This window comes from Amaranthus tricolor, chromosome 2 (assembly GCF_026212465.1).
Source record: "Amaranthus tricolor cultivar Red isolate AtriRed21 chromosome 2, ASM2621246v1, whole genome shotgun sequence".
Classification (NCBI taxonomy): domain Eukaryota; kingdom Viridiplantae; phylum Streptophyta; class Magnoliopsida; order Caryophyllales; family Amaranthaceae; genus Amaranthus; species Amaranthus tricolor.
This window is the reverse complement of record NC_080048.1, coordinates 17,673,557-17,694,886: the sequence shown is the minus strand read 5'-3', so window position 1 is coordinate 17,694,886 and position 21,330 is coordinate 17,673,557. Positions and strand designations below refer to the sequence as shown.

The 21,330-nt window shown below is 34.6% G+C and overlaps 2 protein-coding genes across 2 annotated transcripts in view; one reads left to right on the top strand and one right to left on the bottom strand.

Moving 5' to 3' along the window:
* Nucleotides 1-584, bottom strand: part of LOC130805608 (uncharacterized) — a 191,596-nt gene extending 191,012 nt beyond the window's left edge. The window contains exon 1 of the mRNA XM_057670391.1: nucleotides 574-584. Within this exon, the coding sequence (XP_057526374.1) occupies nucleotides 574-584 (11 nt within the window). The remainder of the gene's footprint in view (nucleotides 1-573) is intronic.
* A 42-nt stretch (nucleotides 585-626) lies between these two features.
* LOC130805607 (uncharacterized) lies at nucleotides 627-6,478 on the top strand. Its single transcript, XM_057670390.1, has 3 exons — nucleotides 627-848; nucleotides 1,257-1,458; nucleotides 1,770-6,478. Exons 1-3 carry the CDS (start codon nucleotides 627-629, stop codon nucleotides 6,476-6,478), a joined length of 5,133 nt encoding a protein of 1,710 aa, XP_057526373.1.
* The last annotated feature ends 14,852 nt before the right edge of the window (nucleotides 6,479-21,330 follow it).

Below are 21,330 nucleotides of genomic sequence, written 5' to 3'. Positions count from 1 at the left end.
TGAATGAATGATGAAGAATGAACAAGGATCAATGATCATTGAAGAATGAACGACGAAGAATGAATAAGGATCAATGATCAATAATGAATGAACGATGAAGAATAAACAAGGATCAATCATCAATGAACAATAAACGATGAAGAATGAACAAGGATCAATGAGCATTGTAGAATGAACGATGAAGAATGAACAAGGATCATCTATCAATAATGAATGAACGATGAAGAATGAACAAGAATCAATGAGCATTGTAGAATGAACGATGAATAATGAACAAGGATCAATGATCATTGTAGAATGAACGATGAAGAATGAACAAGGATCAATGATCAATAATGAATGAACGATGAAGAATGAACAAGGATCAATGATTATTGAAGAATGTACGATGAAAAATGAACAAGGATCAATGATCATTGAAGAATGAACGAAGAAGAATGAACAAGGATCAATGATCATTGAAGAATGAACAAGGATCAATGATCAATGAACAATGAACGATTGATGCAAATGCATCAGGGAACCGTGACCATGACAATAGGGAACAGGAACAAGACAGTGTTCCCAACTTGCCTTCTACGCATAAAGGTCAAAGGATAAGCAATGATACTTCCCACACATCAAACATGGACCTAAGAATACGAAGAGAAACTGGGGAGGATCATTACACAACAGAAGACAGCACTATGGGAACAAGAGAGCCAATGGATAGCAGGAACAGTGTAACAGAACATTCTGACAAGCAGCAGACCTTGTGGACCCTCCTGAGCACAAACCAGAGACACCTGGACATTGAGAGAGACTGCAATGTCATCTCACTACATGGGCCTAGCCACACAGGGCCTAGGGTCTTACTAACAAACCACCAGGAAGCCTATAATACACGTTGAAGGAAGGCTGGCCAGCAGATCATGAAAATCAGAGAAATTTGGCTAAGTGTTGGCCCTTTTGTTTACATTTCTGTTTTGTTAGTTAATCCACGTGTATTTTAGCTTAGCATTTGTAACGGCTAGTTTTTAGTTTCCAAACTCTATATATACGTAGGCCCTCATGTAATAAGGAGTTCATGTTTCAGTTTTTGATCAATCAATAACAAGAGGTATTTTCAGAAGTTTTATGTTTTGAAGTTTTTTTCAAAACTTCCTCAAGTTGCGATTCAACTTGGCCGGAGAGAATAGCAAGTTACGTAGAAACTTGGATTCTCAAAGGGACCCTACAATCAAGGCTTCAATATCCTTGCATTGTAGTTATCATAGGTTAGTCATACAAATCAGACACGGAGCATAAAGCACCCTCATCAGAAAATCAAGAAGTTCCTTCTTGGCCTGTTTGGAGTGCCTGGGCGTTTGTTTGGGAAGTATTTGGGGTTTCTAAAGGTGCCATTGATTAAGGTTGTTAGTCAACGAGAATCAGTGCATAACAAAGGCCATAACCACCCCTTTGTTTTGCATCAACTTGGTATCAGAGCCCAGTTACGAATTGGGAAAGAGTAGTACAAAGAAGCAGTCTGAGGAAAGAGGTTTCATATTGTTCTGGGAATTTTGAAGAAAAGGCGCTGGGCGATTTTTGAAATCGTCATTCAAGATCAATCGTCAGTGATTCTACAACATACAGGGAGTAATCTTTCCTATTTTAATTTCAATTTTCTTTCATTTGAGAACATTGGTGCATACATTCTGACACAAGACACCCACTCATACAATCATTTGGTTTTCTTGCATTACGATTTTCGCATTCATTTTTTGTTGTGTGCATTGCTGGTTAATTAGCTGTCTCTGGTCGAATGGATATGACCATGGAGGAAAGATTGGGAGAAATAGAAGCAAGAATGCATAGGATGATGGAGAATAGTTTGCGTCAGTTTAGAGAAGAGATGACCGGTGTGATTACACAAAACCGAATTGATAGAACACCAAACCCTAATCCTCGACCATACGAAGATAGAACAATCAAATTGGATATACCTGAATTCGATGGAACTTCACATGATCCAGCCAAATACATAGAATGGGAGGAAAGAATGGAACAGTACTTTGAATTTAGGGAAACACCAATGGATCATCAGTATAAGTTGGCTAAGGTAAAATTGATTAAGTCAGCTGCTGTTTGGTTAGAGGGAACACAGAAACAAAGGCTTAGGGAAGGAAGGAGTAGGATCAACACTTGGGGAAAACTCAAGAAGAACATGAGAAGAAAATATATTCCATCTGCCTATAAACAACAACAATATATTCAACTCAATTCCATGAAACAAGGGAGTAGGTCTGTACAAGAGTATGTGAATGAATGGGAAAGAACCTATGTTCTGTGTGACATCAATGAGCCTGAGGACATGAGAGTCAGTAGGTTCATTGCAGGATTGAGAGAGGACATAAGGGACCACTTAAGGATCACACCTGACCTCACGCTGAACACAGCAAGTTTACATGCCATTGATGTTGAGAGATTTGTTAACAGATTAACTGCCACACACAATAAGACCACCAGGGCCTACAACCCTAGGAACACCAGTAGTTTCACCACACCTAGGAAGGAGGCACAGAGCACTGGACCTAAAAACAGTACAACAAAAACAGAGCCCCCCATAAATCCTAAGGATGTGATATGTTTTAAGTGCAATGGAAGAGGACATTACAAGAGGGATTGTCCTAATGCTAGAGCTTTTACCATGAGAGAGTGGATTGACATTAGGCAAAACACCAACCCCAAAAGAATGTTAGTTTCAAAGAATGGACAAGAAGAAGAAATAGACCCACCAAGCCTTAGTGATGGAGATGGTACTTTTTGGGTAGATGAGCAAGAAAAATGGCATACTTATGAAGGGGAGACTGAGGAAGAAGGAGGAGAGGATCTGGAGAAGATACCACCTGAAGAAGAGCATGTTAGCTTAATCATTAGAAGAAGTTTCCAAGCTACCCCCATGGACAAAAAGTCTGACCAAAGAGAGAATATTTTTCAAACCAAATGTAGGGTACAGGGGAAGGTTTGTGATTTAATCATTGATAGCGGGAGTGAATCTAATTGCATCAGTAAGCAGCTGGTAGATGAGTTAAATTTAGAAACCAAGCCTCACCCACATCCTTACTTAATGAAATGGTTAGACAACAAGTCAAGTGGGTCAGTGAGTAGACAGTGTTTAGTGAGCATGACCTTGGGAACATATGTGGATGATATTCTGTGTGATGTGTTAGAGATGGATGCCTGTCATCTGCTGCTGGGCAGACCATGGCAATATGATAAAAAGACCACACACAATGGTTATACCAACACCTATACCCTTAGGCATAATGGAAAGAAAAAAGAGCTGTTACCCCTGCCCCCACACAGAGCTGTTCCTCCTAAGATTACTAAAGTGCATGTCCATTTAATGAACAGAAGGGAGTGTGAAAAGGAAATCCAAGGTCAAGGAGAGATATACCTTCTGGTTACCAAGGAAGTCCATGAGCCTATACCTATACCACATGAATTGAGAAGCTTGTTGGATCAATATAAGGATGTTTTTCCTAATGAGTTACCCCCTGGTTTACCACCTGTGAGAGGCATTGAACACCAGATAGATTTGGTACCAGGAGCTAGTTTACCTAATAAGACTGCCTATAGGTCCAACCCTAAGGAAACTCAAGAACTACAAAGACAAGTGGAAGAATTAATGCAAAGGGGATATGTAAGAGAGAGCTTAAGCCCCTGTGCAGTACCCACTCTGTTAGTGCCAAGGAAGGATGGCACATGGAGAATGTGCATTGACAGCCGTAGTATGAACAACATAACCATTAAGTATAGGTTTCCTATACCAAGAATTGATGATATCTTGGATGAATTGGGTGGTTCACAGTGGTTCAGTAAGGTGGATCTAAGAAGTGGATATCACCAAATTAGGATGAAAGCAGGGGATGAATGGAAAACTGCATTCAAGACCAAGTATGGGCTATATGAATGGCTTGTGATGCCCTTTGGTTTGACTGGTGCCCCTAGCACATTCATGAGGCTTATGAATGAGATATTGAGACCATTTTTGGGAAAGTTTATAGTTGTCTATCTAGATGATATACTCATTTACAGTAGGGAAAAGGAAGAACACATGAGACACCTGCAACAATTATTTGAGGTCTTAAGAAAACAGAGACTGTATGCTAAACTAGAGAAATGTAACTTCCTGTTACCTGAGGTTAGTTTCTTGGGTTACGTCATAGGGAAAACAGGAGTTAGAGTGGACCCTGAAAAGGTTAAAGCTATAAAAGAATGGCCTACACCCACTACTCTAACACAAGTAAGATCATTCCATGGGTTGGCATCCTTTTATAGAAGGTTTATAAAGGATTTTAGCTCTGTTTTGGCCCCTGTGACAGAGTGTACTAAGCAAGGAAAGTTTGAGTGGACACCTGCTGCACAACAAGCATTTGAAACCCTTAAGGACATGATGTGTAAAGCCCCTATTCTCAAGCTACCTGATTTTACCAAACCCTTTGAGCTAGAATGTGATGCAAGTGGAGTAGGGATTGGAGCAGTGCTAGTTCAGGAGGGTAGACCAGTAGCTTTTTTCAGTGAAAAGCTCAATGACAGTAGGTTAAATTACTCCACTTATGATAAAGAATTTTATGCTATCATAAGAGCTTTTGAACATTGGTCTCACTACCTTAGAATCCAACCTTTTGTGCTTCACACAGATCATGAGTCCTTAAAATACATAAACAGTCAGCACAAATTCAGCAGTAGACATGCAAGATGGGTAGAGTTTATGCAGACCTTTGACTTCTCAGCTAGGTATAAGGTGGGCAAGACCAATATCATTGCAGATGCCTTGAGTAGGAAACACTGCATGATAGGAATATTAGGATCTAAGATTTTGGGGTTTGAATTCATCAAAGACCAGTACCAGACCTGTCCTGATTTTGCAGATATATATAAACTATGTCATGACACACCACAAGGGTTATTTAGCATACACCAGGGATACTTGTTTAAAGGGAACAAGCTATGCATACCTAAGCTACCTCTTAGAACCATTTTAGTAAAAGAAGTGCATGAAGGAAGCATAGCAGGGCATTATGGGATTCAGAAAACCCTTGACATGTTAGCTAAACATTTCTTTTGGCCAAAGATGCTTGGCACAGTGGGTAAACACATATTAAAATGTGAGACTTGCCTTAAGGCTAAAGTCACTTTTCATAAGGGAGAGTACTTACCTTTACCTATAGCTCACAGACCATGGGAACACTTGAGCCTGGATTTCATGATGGCATTGCCTAAGACTAAGAGAGGAAAGGATGCTATCATGGTGGTAGTAGATAGATTCTCTAAAATGGCTCATTTCATAGCATGCACTAAGACTGATGATGCACAATACATAGCCAAACTGTTCTTTGCTGAAATCGTAAGATTGCATGGCATCCCCAGGACTCTTGTCTCTGACAGGGATAGCAAGTTCCTAAGTAACTTTTGGAAATCCTTGTGGAAGATGCTAGGCACTAAGCTTTTGTTTAGTACTGCTTACCATCCGCAAACAGATGGACAAACAGAAGTAACTAATAGAACTTTGGGCACTATACTCAGAACCTTGGTAAGCACAAACATAAGGGAATGGGACCTCAAGTTATGCCATGCTGAATTCGCATACAACAGAGCCCCTAGTCGTGCCACTAAGCATACCCCATTTGAATGTGTGTATGGTACCAACCCTCTACTTCCTATATCACTGATTGATTTACCAATGTGTGACAGCAAACAACTGGAAGCAGAAGAGCTAATCAAGCAAATGGAAGCAGTCCACAAGCAAGTTCATACCAATTTGGAGGAGACTAACAAGAAGTACAAGGTGCAAGCTGACAAGCATTTAAAAGCAAGGCAACAGATTAAGGACGGTGACCAAGTGTGGGTGTATCTCAGGAAGAAAAGGTTTCCACACCTCAGAAGAAATAAGCTACAACCAAGAGCCATAGGGCCATACTCAGTGCTGAGAAAAATTGGGAACAATGCCTTTGAGATCCAGTTACCCACAGAGTATAACATATCCCCTATTTTTAATATAGGAGATCTTACCCTACATCAACCAACTCAAGAATTAGGGACAATTCTTTCCCAAGAAGGAGGGGTTGATGCAAATGCATCAGGGAACAGTGACCATGACAATAGGGAACAGGAACAAGACAGTGTTCCCAACTTGCCTTCTACGCATAAAGGTCAAAGGATAAGCAATGATAGTTCCCACACATCAAACATGGACCTAAGAATACGAAGAGAAACTGGGGAGGATCATTACACAACAGAAGACAGCACTATGGGAACAAGAGAGCCAATGGATAGCAGGAACAGTGTAACAGAACATTCTGACAAGCAGCAGACCTTGTGGACCCTCCTGAGCACAAACCAGAGACACCTGGACATTGAGAGAGACTGCAATGTCATCTCACTACATGGGCCTAGCCACACAGGGCCTAGGGTCTTACTAACAAACCACCAGGAAGCCTATAATACACGTTGAAGGAAGGCTGGCCAGCAGATCATGAAAATCAGAGAAATTTGGCTAAGTGTTGGCCCTTTTGTTTACATTTCTGTTTTGTTAGTTAATCCACGTGTATTTTAGCTTAGCATTTGTAACGGCTAGTTTTTAGTTTCCAAACTCTATATATACGTAGGCCCTCATGTAATAAGGAGTTCATGTTTCAGTTTTTGATCAATCAATAACAAGAGGTATTTTCAGAAGTTTTATGTTTTGAAGTTTTTTTCAAAACTTCCTCAAGTTGCGATTCAACTTGGCTGGAGAGAATAGCAAGTTACGTAGAAACTTGGATTCTCAAAGGGACCCTACAATCAAGGCTTCAATATCCTTGCATTGTAGTTATCATAGGTTAGTCATACAAATCAGACACGGAGCATAAAGCACCCTCATCAGAAAATCAAGAAGTTCCTTCTTGGCCTGTTTGGAGTGCCTGGGCGTTTGTTTGGGAAGTATTTGGGGTTTCTAAAGGTGCCATTGATTAAGGTTGTTAGTCAACGAGAATCAGTGCATAACAAAGGCCATAACCACCCCTTTGTTTTGCATCAACGATGAAAAATGAACAAGAATCAATGAGCATTGTAGAATGAACGATGAAGAATGAACAAGGATCAATGATCATTGAAGAATGAACGAAGAAGAATGAACAAGGATCAATGATCATTGAAGAATGAACAAGGATCAATGATCAATGAACAATGAACGATGAAGAATGAAGAAGGATCAATGATCATTGAAAAATGAACGATGAAGAATGAAAAAGGATCCATGATCATTAATTAATGAACAATGAAGAATGAACAAGGATCAATGATCATTTAAGAATGAACGATGAAGAATGAACAAGGATCAATGATCAATAATGAATGAACGATGAAGAATGAACAAGGATCAATGATCATTGAAGAATGTACGATGAAAAATGAACAAGGATCAATGATCATTTAAGAATGAACGATGAAGAATGAACAAGGATAAATGATCAATGAACAATGAACGATGAAGAATGAACAAGGATCAATGATCAATAATGAATGAACGATGAAGAATGAACAAGGATCAATGATTATTGAAGAATGTACGATGAAAAATGAACAACGATCAATGATCATTGAAGAATGAACGAAGAAGAATGAACAAGGATCAATGATCATTGAAGAATGAACAAGTACCAATGATCAATGAACAATGAACGATGAAAAATGAACAAGAATCAATGAGCACTGTAGAATGAACGATGAAGAATGAACAAGGATCAATGATCATTGTAGAATGAACGATGAAGAATGAACAAGGATCAATGATCAATAATGAATGAACGATGAAGAATGAACAAGGATCAATGATTATTGAAGAATGTACGATGAAAAATGAACAAGGATCAATGATCATTGAAGAATGAACGAAGAAGAATGAACAAGGATCAATGATCATTGAAGAATGAACAAGGATCAATGATCAATGAACAATGAACGATGAAGAATGAACAAGGATCAATGATCATTGAAAAATGAACGATGAAGAATGAAAAAGGATCCATGATCATTAATTAATGAACAATGAAGAATGAACAAGGATCAATGATCATTTAAGAATGAACGATGAAGAATGAACAAGGATCAATGATCAATAATGAATGAACGATTAAGAATGAACAAGGATCAATGATCATTGAAGAATGAACAAGGATCAATGATCAATGAACAATGAACGATGAAGAATGAACAAGGATCAATGATCATTGAAGAATGAACAAGGATCAATGATCAATGAACAATGAACGATGAAGAATGAACAAGAATCAATGAGAATTGTAGAATGAACGATGAAGAATGAACAAGGATCAATGATCATTGAAGAATGAACGAAGAAGAATGAACAAGGATCAATGATCATTGAAGAATGAACAAGGATCCATAATCAATGAACAATGAACGATGAAGAATGAACAAGGATCAATGATCATTGAAAAATGAACGATGAAGAATGAAAAAGGATCCATGATCATTAATTAATGAACAATGAAGAATGAACAAGGATCAATGATCATTGAAGAATGAACGAAGAAGAATGAACAAGGATCAATGATCATTGAAGAATGAACAAGGATCAATGATCAATGAACAATGAACGATGAAGAATGAACAAGGATCAATGATCATTGAAGAATGAACAAGGATCAATGATCAATGAACAATGAACGATGAAAAATGAACAAGAATCAATGAGCATTGTAGAATGAACGATGAAGAATGAACAAGGATCAATGATCATTGAAGAATGAACGAAGAAGAATGAACAAGGATCAATGATCATTGAAGAATGAACAAGGATAAATGATCAATGAACAATGAACGATGAAGAATGAACAAGGATAAATGATCAATGAACAATGAACGATGAAGAATGAACAAGGATCAATGATCAATAATGAATGAACGATGAAGAATAAACAAGGATCAATCATCAATGAACAATAAACGATGAAGAATGAACAAGGATCAATGAGCATTGTAGAATGAACGATGAACAATGAACAACGATCATCTATCAATAATGAATGAACGATGAAGAATGAACAAGGATCAATGATCATTGTAGAATGAACGATGAAGAATGAACAAGGATCAATGATCAATAATGAATGAAGGATGAAGAATGAACAAGGATCAATGATCATTGAAGAATGAACGACGAAGAATGAACAAGGATCAATGATCAATAATGAATGAACGATGAAGAATAAACAAGGATCAATCATCAATGAACAATAAACGATGAAGAATGAACAAGGATCAATGAGCATTGTAGAATGAACGATGAAGAATGAACAAGGATCATCTATCAATAATGAATGAACGATGAAGAATGAACAAGGATAAATGATTATTGAAGAATGAACGATGAAAAATGAACAAGGATCAATTATCATTGAAGAATGAACGATGAAGAATGAACAAGGATCAATGATCATTGAAGAATGAACAAGGATCAATGATCAATGAACAATGAACGATGAAGAATGAACAAGGATCAATGAGCATTGTAGAATGAACGATGAAGAATGAAAAAGGATCAATGATCAATAATGAATGAACGATGAAGAATGTACAAGGATCAATGATCATTGAAAAATGAACGATGAAGAATGAACAAGGATCAATGATCAATGAACAATGAACGATGAAAAATGAACAAGAATCAATGAGCATTGTAGAATGAACGATGAAGAATGAACAAGGATCAATGATCATTGTAGAATGAACGATGAAGAATGAACAAGGATCAATGATCAATAATGAATGAACGATGAAGAATGAACAAGGATCAATGATCATTGTAGAATGAACGATGAAGAATGAACAAGGATCAATGATCAATAATGAATGAAAGATGAAGAATGAAAAAGGATCAATGATCATTGAAGAATGAACGACGAAGAATGAACAAGGATCAATGATCAATAATGAATGAACGATGAAGAATAAACAAGGATCAATCATCAATGAACAATAAACGATGAAGAATGAACAAGGATCAATGAGCATTGTAGAATGAACGATGAAGAATGAACAAGGATCATCTATCAATAATGAATGAACGATGAAGAATGAACAAGGATCATCTATCAATAATGAATGAACGATGAAGAATGAACAAGGATCAATGATTATTGAAGAATGTACGATGAAAAATGAACAAGGATCAATGATCATTGAAGAATGAACGATGAAGAATGAACAAGGATCAATGATCATTTAAGAATGAACGATGAAGAATGAACAAGGATCAATGATCAATAATGAATGAACGATTAAGAATGAACAAGGATCAATGATCATTGAAGAATGAACAAGGATCAATGATCAATGAACAATGAACGATGAAGAATGAACAAGGATCAATGATCATTGAAGAATGAACAAGGATCAATGATCAATGAACAATGAACGATGAAGAATGAACAAGAATCAATGAGAATTGTAGAATGAACGATGAAGAATGAACAAGGATCAATGATCATTGAAGAATGAACGAAGAAGAATGAACAAGGATCAATGATCATTGAAGAATGAACAAGGATCCATGATCAATGAACAATGAACGATGAAGAATGAACAAGGATCAATGATCATTGAAAAATGAACGATGAAGAATGAAAAAGGATCCATGATCATTAATTAATGAACAATGAAGAATGAACAAGGATCAATGATCATTGAAGAATGAACGAAGAAGAATGAACAAGGATCAATGATCATTGAAGAATGAACAAGGATCAATGATCAATGAACAATGAACGATGAAGAATGAACAAGGATCAATGATCATTGAAGAATGAACAAGGATCAATGATCAATGAACAATGAACGATGAAAAATGAACAAGAATCAATGAGCATTGTAGAATGAACGATGAAGAATGAACAAGGATCAATGATCATTGAAGAATGAACGAAGAAGAATGAACAAGGATCAATGATCATTGAAGAATGAACAAGGATAAATGATCAATGAACAATGAACGATGAAGAATGAACAAGGATAAATGATCAATGAACAATGAACAATGAAGAATGAACAAGGATCAATGATCAATAATGAATGAACGATGAAGAATAAACAAGGATCAATCATCAATGAACAATAAACGATGAAGAATGAACAAGGATCAATGAGCATTGTAGAATGAACGATGAACAATGAACAACGATCATCTATCAATAATGAATGAACGATGAAGAATGAACAAGGATCAATGATCATTGTAGAATGAACGATGAAGAATGAACAAGGATCAATGATCAATAATGAATGAAGGATGAAGAATGAACAAGGATCAATGATCATTGAAGAATGAACGACGAAGAATGAACAAGGATCAATGATCAATAATGAATGAACGATGAAGAATAAACAAGGATCAATCATCAATGAACAATAAACGATGAAGAATGAACAAGGATCAATGAGCATTGTAGAATGAACGAAGAAGAATGAACAAGGATCATCTATCAATAATGAATGAACGATGAAGAATGAACAAGGATCAATGATTATTGAAGAATGAACGATGAAAAATGAACAAGGATCAATTATCATTGAAGAATGAACGATGAAGAATGAACAAGGATCAATGATCATTGAAGAATGAACAAGGATCAATGATCAATGAACAATGAACGATGAAGAATGAACAAGGATCAATGAGCATTGTAGAATGAACGATGAAGAATGAAAAAGGATCAATGATCAATAATGAATGAACGATGAAGAATGTACAAGGATCAATGATCATTGAAAAATGAACGATGAAGAATGAACAAGGATCAATGATCAATGAACAATGAACGATGAAAAATGAACAAGAATCAATGAGCATTGTAGAATGAACGATGAAGAATGAACAAGGATCAATGATCATTGTAGAATGAACGATGAAGAATGAACAAGGATCAATGATCAATAATGAATGAACGATGAAGAATGAACAAGGATCAATGATCATTGTAGAATGAACGATGAAGAATGAACAAGGATCAATGATCAATAATGAATGAAAGATGAAGAATGAAAAAGGATCAATGATCATTGAAGAATGAACGACGAAGAATGAACAAGGATCAATGATCAATAATGAATGAACGATGAAGAATAAACAAGGATCAATCATCAATGAACAATAAACGATGAAGAATGAACAAGGATCAATGAGCATTGTAGAATGAACGATGAAGAATGAACAAGGATCATCTATCAATAATGAATGAACGATGAAGAATGAACAAGGATCATCTATCAATAATGAATGAACGATGAAGAATGAACAAGGATCAATGATTATTGAAGAATGTACGATGAAAAATGAACAAGGATCAATGATCATTGAACAATGAACGATGAAGAATGAACAAGGATCAATGATCATTTAAGAATGAACGATGAAGAATGAACAAGGATCAATGATCAATAATGAATGAACGATTAAGAATGAACAAGGATCAATGATCATTGAAGAATGAACAAGGATCAATGATCAATGAACAATGAACGATGAAGAATGAACAAGGATCAATGATCATTGAAGAATGAACAAGGATCAATGATCAATGAACAATGAATGATGAAGAATGAACAAGAATCAATGAGAATTGTAGAATGAACGATGAAGAATGAACAAGGATCAATGATCATTGAAGAATGAACGAAGAAGAATGAACAAGGATCAATGATCATTGAAGAATGAACAAGGATCCATGATCAATGAACAATGAACGATGAAGAATGAACAAGGATCAATGATCATTGAAAAATGAACGATGAAGAATGAAAAAGGATCCATGATCATTAATTAATGAACAATGAAGAATGAACAAGGATCAATGATCATTGAAGAATGAACGAAGAAGAATGAACAAGGATCAATGATCATTGAAGAATGAACAAGGATCAATGATCAATGAACAATGAACGATGAAGAATGAACAAGGATCAATGATCATTGAAGAATGAACAAGGATCAATGATCAATGAACAATGAACGATGAAAAATGAACAAGAATCAATGAGCATTGTAGAATGAACGATGAAGAATGAACAAGGATCAATGATCATTGAAGAATGAACGAAGAAGAATGAACAAGGATCAATGATCATTGAAGAATGAACAAGGATAAATGATCAATGAACAATGAACGATGAAGAATGAACAAGGATAAATGATCAATGAACAATGAACGATGAAGAATGAACAAGGATCAATGATCAATAATGAATGAACGATGAAGAATAAACAAGGATCAATCATCAATGAACAATAAACGATGAAGAATGAACAAGGATCAATGAGCATTGTAGAATGAACGATGAACAATGAACAACGATCATCTATCAATAATGAATGAACGATGAAGAATGAACAAGGATCAATGATCATTGTAGAATGAACGATGAAGAATGAACAAGGATCAATGATCAATAATGAATGAAGGATGAAGAATGAACAAGGATCAATGATCATTGAAGAATGAACGACGAAGAATGAACAAGGATCAATCATCAATAATGAATGAACGATGAAGAATAAACAAGGATCAATCATCAATGAACAATAAACGATGAAGAATGAACAAGGATCAATGAGCATTGTAGAATGAACGATGAAGAATGAACAAGGATCATCTATCAATAATGAATGAACGATGAAGAATGAACAAGGATCAATGATTATTGAAGAATGAACGATGAAAAATGAACAAGGATCAATTATCATTGAAGAATGAACGATGAAGAATGAACAAGGATCAATGATCATTGAAGAATGAACAAGGATCAATGATCAATGAACAATGAACGATGAAGAATGAACAAGGATCAATGAGCATTGTAGAATGAACGATGAAGAATGAAAAAGGATCAATGATCAATAATGAATGAACGATGAAGAATGTACAAGGATCAATGATCATTGAAAAATGAACGATGAAGAATGAACAAGGATCAATGATCAATGAACAATGAACGATGAAAAATGAACAAGAATCAATGAGCATTGTAGAATGAACGATGAAGAATGAACAAGGATCAATGATCATTGTAGAATGAACGATGAAGAATGAACAAGGATCAATGATCAATAATGAATGAACGATGAAGAATGAACAAGGATCAATGATCATTGTAGAATGAACGATGAAGAATGAACAAGGATCAATGATCAATAATGAATGAAAGATGAAGAATGAAAAAGGATCAATGATCATTGAAGAATGAACGACGAAGAATGAACAAGGATCAATGATCAATAATGAATGAACGATGAAGAATAAACAAGGATCAATCATCAATGAACAATAAACGATGAAGAATGAACAAGGATCAATGAGCATTGTAGAATGAACGATGAAGAATGAACAAGGATCATCTATCAATAATGAATGAACGATGAAGAATGAACAAGGATCATCTATCAATAATGAATGAACGATGAAGAATGAACAAGGATCAATGATTATTGAAGAATGTACGATGAAAAATGAACAAGGATCAATGATCATTGAAGAATGAACGATGAAGAATGAACAAGGATCAATGATCATTTAAGAATGAACGATGAAGAATGAACAAGGATCAATGATCAATAATGAATGAACGATTAAGAATGAACAAGGATCAATGATCATTGAAGAATGAACAAGGATCAATGATCAATGAACAATGAACGATGAAGAATGAACAAGGATCAATGATCATTGAAGAATGAACAAGGATCAATGATCAATGAACAATGAACGATGAAGAATGAACAAGAATCAATGAGAATTGTAGAATGAACGATGAAGAATGAACAAGGATCAATGATCATTGAAGAATGAACGAAGAAGAATGAACAAGGATCAATGATCATTGAAGAATGAACAAGGATCCATGATCAATGAACAATGAACGATGAAGAATGAACAAGGATCAATGATCATTGAAAAATGAACGATGAAGAATGAAAAAGGATCCATGATCATTAATTAATGAACAATGAAGAATGAACAAGGATCAATGATCATTGAAGAATGAACGAAGAAGAATGAACAAGGATCAATGATCATTGAAGAATGAACAAGGATCAATGATCAATGAACAATGAACGATGAAGAATGAACAAGGATCAATGATCATTGAAGAATGAACAAGGATCAATGATCAATGAACAATGAACGATGAAAAATGAACAAGAATCAATGAGCATTGTAGAATGAACGATGAAGAATGAACAAGGATCAATGATCATTGAAGAATGAACGAAGAAGAATGAACAAGGATCAATGATCATTGAAGAATGAACAAGGATAAATGATCAATGAACAATGAACGATGAAGAATGAACAAGGATAAATGATCAATGAACAATGAACGATGAAGAATGAACAAGGATCAATGATCAATAATGAATGAACGATGAAGAATAAACAAGGATCAATCATCAATGAACAATAAACGATGAAGAATGAACAAGGATCAATGAGCATTGTAGAATGAACGATGAACAATGAACAACGATCATCTATCAATAATGAATGAACGATGAAGAATGAACAAGGATCAATGATCATTGTAGAATGAAATATGAAGAATGAACAAGGATCAATGATCAATAATGAATGAAGGATGAAGAATGAACAAGGATCAATGATCATTGAAGAATGAACGACGAAGAATGAACAAGGATCAATGATCAATAATGAATGAACGATGAAGAATAAACAAGGATCAATCATCAATGAACAATAAACGATGAAGAATGAACAAGGATCAATGAGCATTGTAGAATGAACGATGAAGAATGAACAAGGATCATCTATCAATAATGAATGAACGATGAAGAATGAACAAGGATCAATGATTATTGAAGAATGAACGATGAAAAATGAACAAGGATCAATTATCATTGAAGAATGAACGATGAAGAATGAACAAGGATCAATGATCATTGAAGAATGAACAAGGATCAATGATCAATGAACAATGAACGATGAAGAATGAACAAGGATCAATGAGCATTGTAGAATGAACAATGAAGAATGAAAAAGGATCAATGATCAATAATGAATGAACGATGAAGAATGTACAAGGATCAATGATCATTGAAAAATGAACGATGAAGAATGAACAAGGATCAATGATCAATGAACAATGAACGATGAAAAATGAACAAGAATCAATGAGCATTGTAGAATGAACGATGAAGAATGAACAAGGATCAATGATCATTGTAGAATGAACGATGAAGAATGAACAAGGATCAATGATCAATAATGAATGAACGATGAAGAATGAACAAGGATCAATGATCATTGTAGAATGAACGATGAAGAATGAACAAGGATCAATGATCAATAATGAATGAAAGATGAAGAATGAAAAAGGATCAATGATCATTGAAGAATGAACGACGAAGAATGAACAAGGATCAATGATCAATAATGAATGAACGATGAAGAATAAACAAGGATCAATCATCAATGAACAATAAACGATGAAGAATGAACAAGGATCAATGAGCATTGTAGAATGAACGATGAAGAATGAACAAGGATCATCTATCAATAATGAATGAACGATGAAGAATGAACAAGGATCATCTATCAATAATGAATGAACGATGAAGAATGAACAAGGATCAATGATTATTGAAGAATGTACGATGAAAAATGAACAAGGATCAATGATCATTGAAGAATGAACGATGAAGAATGAACAAGGATCAATGATCATTTAAGAATGAACGATGAAGAATGAACAAGGATCAATGATCAATAATGAATGAACGATTAAGAATGAACAAGGATCAATGATCATTGAAGAATGAACAAGGATCCATGATCAATGAACAATGAACGATGAAGAATGAACAAGGATCAATGATCATTGAAAAATGAACGATGAAGAATGAAAAAGGATCCATGATCATTAATTAATGAACAATGAAGAATGAACAAGGATCAATGATCATTGAAGAATGAACGAAGAAGAATGAACAAGGATCAATGATCATTGAAGAATGAACAAGGATCAATGATCAATGAACAATGAACGATGAAGAATGAACAAGGATCAATGATCATTGAAGAATGAACAAGGATCAATGATCAATGAACAATGAACGATGAAAAATGAACAAGAATCAATGAGCATTGTAGAATGAACGACGAAGAATGAACAAGGATCAATGATCATTGAAGAATGAACGAAGAAGAATGAACAAGGATCAATGATCATTGAAGAATGAACAAGGATAAATGATCAATGAACAATGAACGATGAAGAATGAACAAGGATAAATGATCAATGAACAATGAACGATGAAGAATGAACAAGGATCAATGATCAATAATGAAAGAACGATGAAGAATAAACAAGGATCAATCATCAATGAACAATAAACGATGAAGAATGAACAAGGATCAATGAGCATTGTAGAATGAACGATGAACAATGAACAACGATCATCTATCAATAATGAATGAACGATGAAGAATGAACAAGGATCAATGATCATTGTAGAATGAACGATGAAGAATGAACAAGGATCAATGATCAATAATGAATGAAGGATGAAGAATGAACAAGGATCAATGATCATTGAAGAATGAACGACGAAGAATGAACAAGGATCAATGATCAATAATGAATGAACGATGAAGAATAAACAAGGATCAATCATCAATGAACAATAAACGATGAAGAATGAACAAGGATCAATGAGCATTGTAGAATGAACGATGAAGAATGAACAAGGATCATCTATCAATAATGAATGAACGATGAAGAATGAACAAGGATCAATGATTATTGAAGAATGAACGATGAAAAATGAACAAGGATCAATTATCATTGAAGAATGAACGATGAAGAATGAACAAGGATCAATGATCATTGAAGAATGAACAAGGATCAATGATCAATGAACAATGAACGATGAAGAATGAACAAGGATCAATGAGCATTGTAGAATGAACGATGAAGAATGAAAAAGGATCAATGATCAATAATGAATGAACGATGAAGAATGTACAAGGATCAATGATCATTGAAAAATGAACGATGAAGAATGAACAAGGATCAATGATCAATGAACAATGAACGATGAAAAATGAACAAGAATCAATGAGCATTGTAGAATGAACGATGAAGAATGAACAAGGATCAATGATCATTGTAGAATGAACGATGAAGAATGAACAAGGATCAATGATCAATAATGAATGAACGATGAAGAATGAACAAGGATCAATGATCATTGTAGAATGAACGATGAAGAATGAACAAGGATCAATGATCAATAATGAATGAAGGATGAAGAATGAAAAAGGATCAATGATCATTGAAGAATGAACGACGAAGAATGAACAAGGATCAATGATCAATAATGAATGAACGATGAAGAATAAACAAGGATCAATCATCAATGAACAATAAACGATGAAGAATGAACAAGGATCAATGAGCATTGTAGAATGAACGATGAAGAATGAACAAGGATCATCTATCAATAATGAATGAACGATGAAGAATGAACAAGGATCATCTATCAATAATGAATGAACGATGAAGAATGAACAAGGATCAATGATTATTGAAGAATGTACGATGAAAAATGAACAAGGATCAATGATCATTGAAGAATGAACGATGAAGAATGAACAAGGATCAATGATCATTGAAGAATGAACAAGAATCAATGATCAATGAACAATGAACGATGAAGAATGAACAAGGATCAATGAGCATTGTAGAATGAACGATGAAGAATGAACAAGGATCAATGATCAATAATGAATGAACGATGAAGAATGAACAAGGATCAATGATTATTGAGGAATGAACGATGAAAAATGAACAAGGATCAATGATCATTGAAGAATGAACGATGAAGAATGAACAAGGATCAATGATCATTGAAGAATGAACAAGGATCAATGATCAATAAACAATGAACGATGAAGAATGAACAAGGATCAATGAGCATTGTAGAATGAACGATGAAGAATGAACAAGGATCAATAATCAATAATGAATGAACGATGAAGAATGAACAAGGATCAATGATCATTGAAAATTGAACGATGAAGAATGAAAAAGGATCCATGATCATTAATGAATGAACAATGAAGAATGAACAAGGATCAATGATCATTTAAGAATGAACGATGAAGAATGAACAAGGATAAATGATCAATGAAGAATGAACGATGAATAATGAACAAGGATCAATGATCAATGAACAATGAACGATGAAGAATGAACAAGGATCAATGAGCATTGTAGAATGAACGATGAAGAATGAAAAAGGATCAATGATCAATAATGAATGAACGATGAAGAATGTACAAGGATCAATGATCATTGAAAAATGAACGATGAAGAATGAACAAGGATCAATGATCAATGAACAATGAACGATGAAAAATGAACAAGAATCAATGAGCATTGTAGAATGAACGATGAAGAATGAACAAGGATCAATGATCATTGTAGAATGAACGATGAAGAATGAACAAGGATCAATGATCAATAATGAATGAACGATGAAGAATGAACAAGGATCAATGATCATTGTAGAATGAACGATGAAGAATGAACAAGGATCAATGATCAATAATGAATGAAGGATGAAGAATGAAAAAGGATCAATGATCATTGAAGAATGAACGACGAAGAATGAACAAGGATCAATGATCAATAATGAATGAACGATGAAGAATAAACAAGGATCAATCATCAATGAACAATAAACGATGAAGAATGAACAAGGATCAATGTGCATTGTAGAATGAACGATGAAGAATGAACAAGGATCAATGATCACTGAAGAATGAACGATGAAGAATGAACAAGGATCAATGATCAATAATGAATGAACGATGAAGAATAAACAAGGATCAATCATCAATGAACAATAAACGATGAAGAATGAACAAGGATCAATGAGCATTGTAGAATGAACGATGAAGAATGAACAAGGATCATCTATCAATAATGAATGAACGATGAAGAATGAACAAGATTCAATGATAAATGAACAATGAACGATGAAAAATGAACAAGGATCAATGAGTATTGTATAATGAACGATGAAGAATGAACAAGGATCAATGATCGTTGAAGAATGAACGATGAAGAATGAACAAGGATCAATGATCATTGAAGAATGAACAAGGATCAATGATCAATGAACAATGAACGATGAAGAATAAACAAGGATCAATGATCAATAATGAATGAATGATGAAGAATGAACAAGGATCAATGATCATTGAAGAATGAACGATGAAAAATGAACAAGGATCAATTATCATTGAAGAATGAACGATGAAGAATGAACAAGGATCAATGATCATTGAAGAATGAACAAGGATCAATGATCAATGAACAATGAACGATGAAGAATGAACAAGGATCAATGAGCATTGTAGAATGAACGATGAAGAATGAAAAAGGATCAATGATCAATAATGAATGAACGATGAAGAATGTACAAGGATCAATGATCATTGAAAAATGAACGATGAAGAATGAACAAGGATCAATGATCAATGAACAATGAACGATGAAAAATGAACAAGAATCAATGAGCATTGTAGAATGAACGATGAAGAATGAACAAGGATCAATGATCATTGTAGAATGAACGATGAAGAATGAACAAGGATCAATGATCAATAATGAATGAACGATGAAGAATGAACAAGGATCAATGATCATTGTAGAATGAACGATGAAGAATGAACAAGGATCAATGATCAATAATGAATGAAGGATGAAGAATGAAAAAGGATCAATGATCATTGAAGAATGAACGACGAAGAATGAACAAGGATCAATGATCAATAATGAATGAACGATGAAGAATAAACAAGGATCAATCATCAATGAACAATAAACGATGAAGAATGAACAAGGATCAATGAGCATTGTAGAATGAACGATGAAGAATGAACAAGGATCATCTATCAATAATGAATGAACGATGAAGAATGAACAAGGATCATCTATCAATAATGAATGAACGATGAAGAATGAACAAGGATCAATGATTATTGAAGAATGTACGATGAAAAATGAACAAGGATCAATGATCATTGAAGAATGAACGATGAAGAATGAACAAGGATCAATGATCATTGAAGAATGAACAAGAATCAATGATCAATGAACAATGAACGATGAAGAATGAACAAGGATCAATGAGCATTGTAGAATGAACGATGAAGAATGAACAAGGATCAATGATCAATAATGAATGAACGATGAAGAATGAACAAGGATCAATGATTATTGAGG

Excerpts from the sequence above, each read along its gene's own strand:
- LOC130805607 (XM_057670390.1), top strand. The coding sequence starts at position 627 with ATGGACCTAAGAATACGAAGAGAAACTGGGGAGGATCATTACACAACA. Across the intron at positions 849-1,256 it reads CTAGCCACACAGGGCCTAGG|GTTAGTCATACAAATCAGAC; the intron begins GTCTTACTAACA and ends TAGTTATCATAG. Across the intron at positions 1,459-1,769 it reads CTTTGTTTTGCATCAACTTG|CTGTCTCTGGTCGAATGGAT; the intron begins GTATCAGAGCCC and ends CTGGTTAATTAG.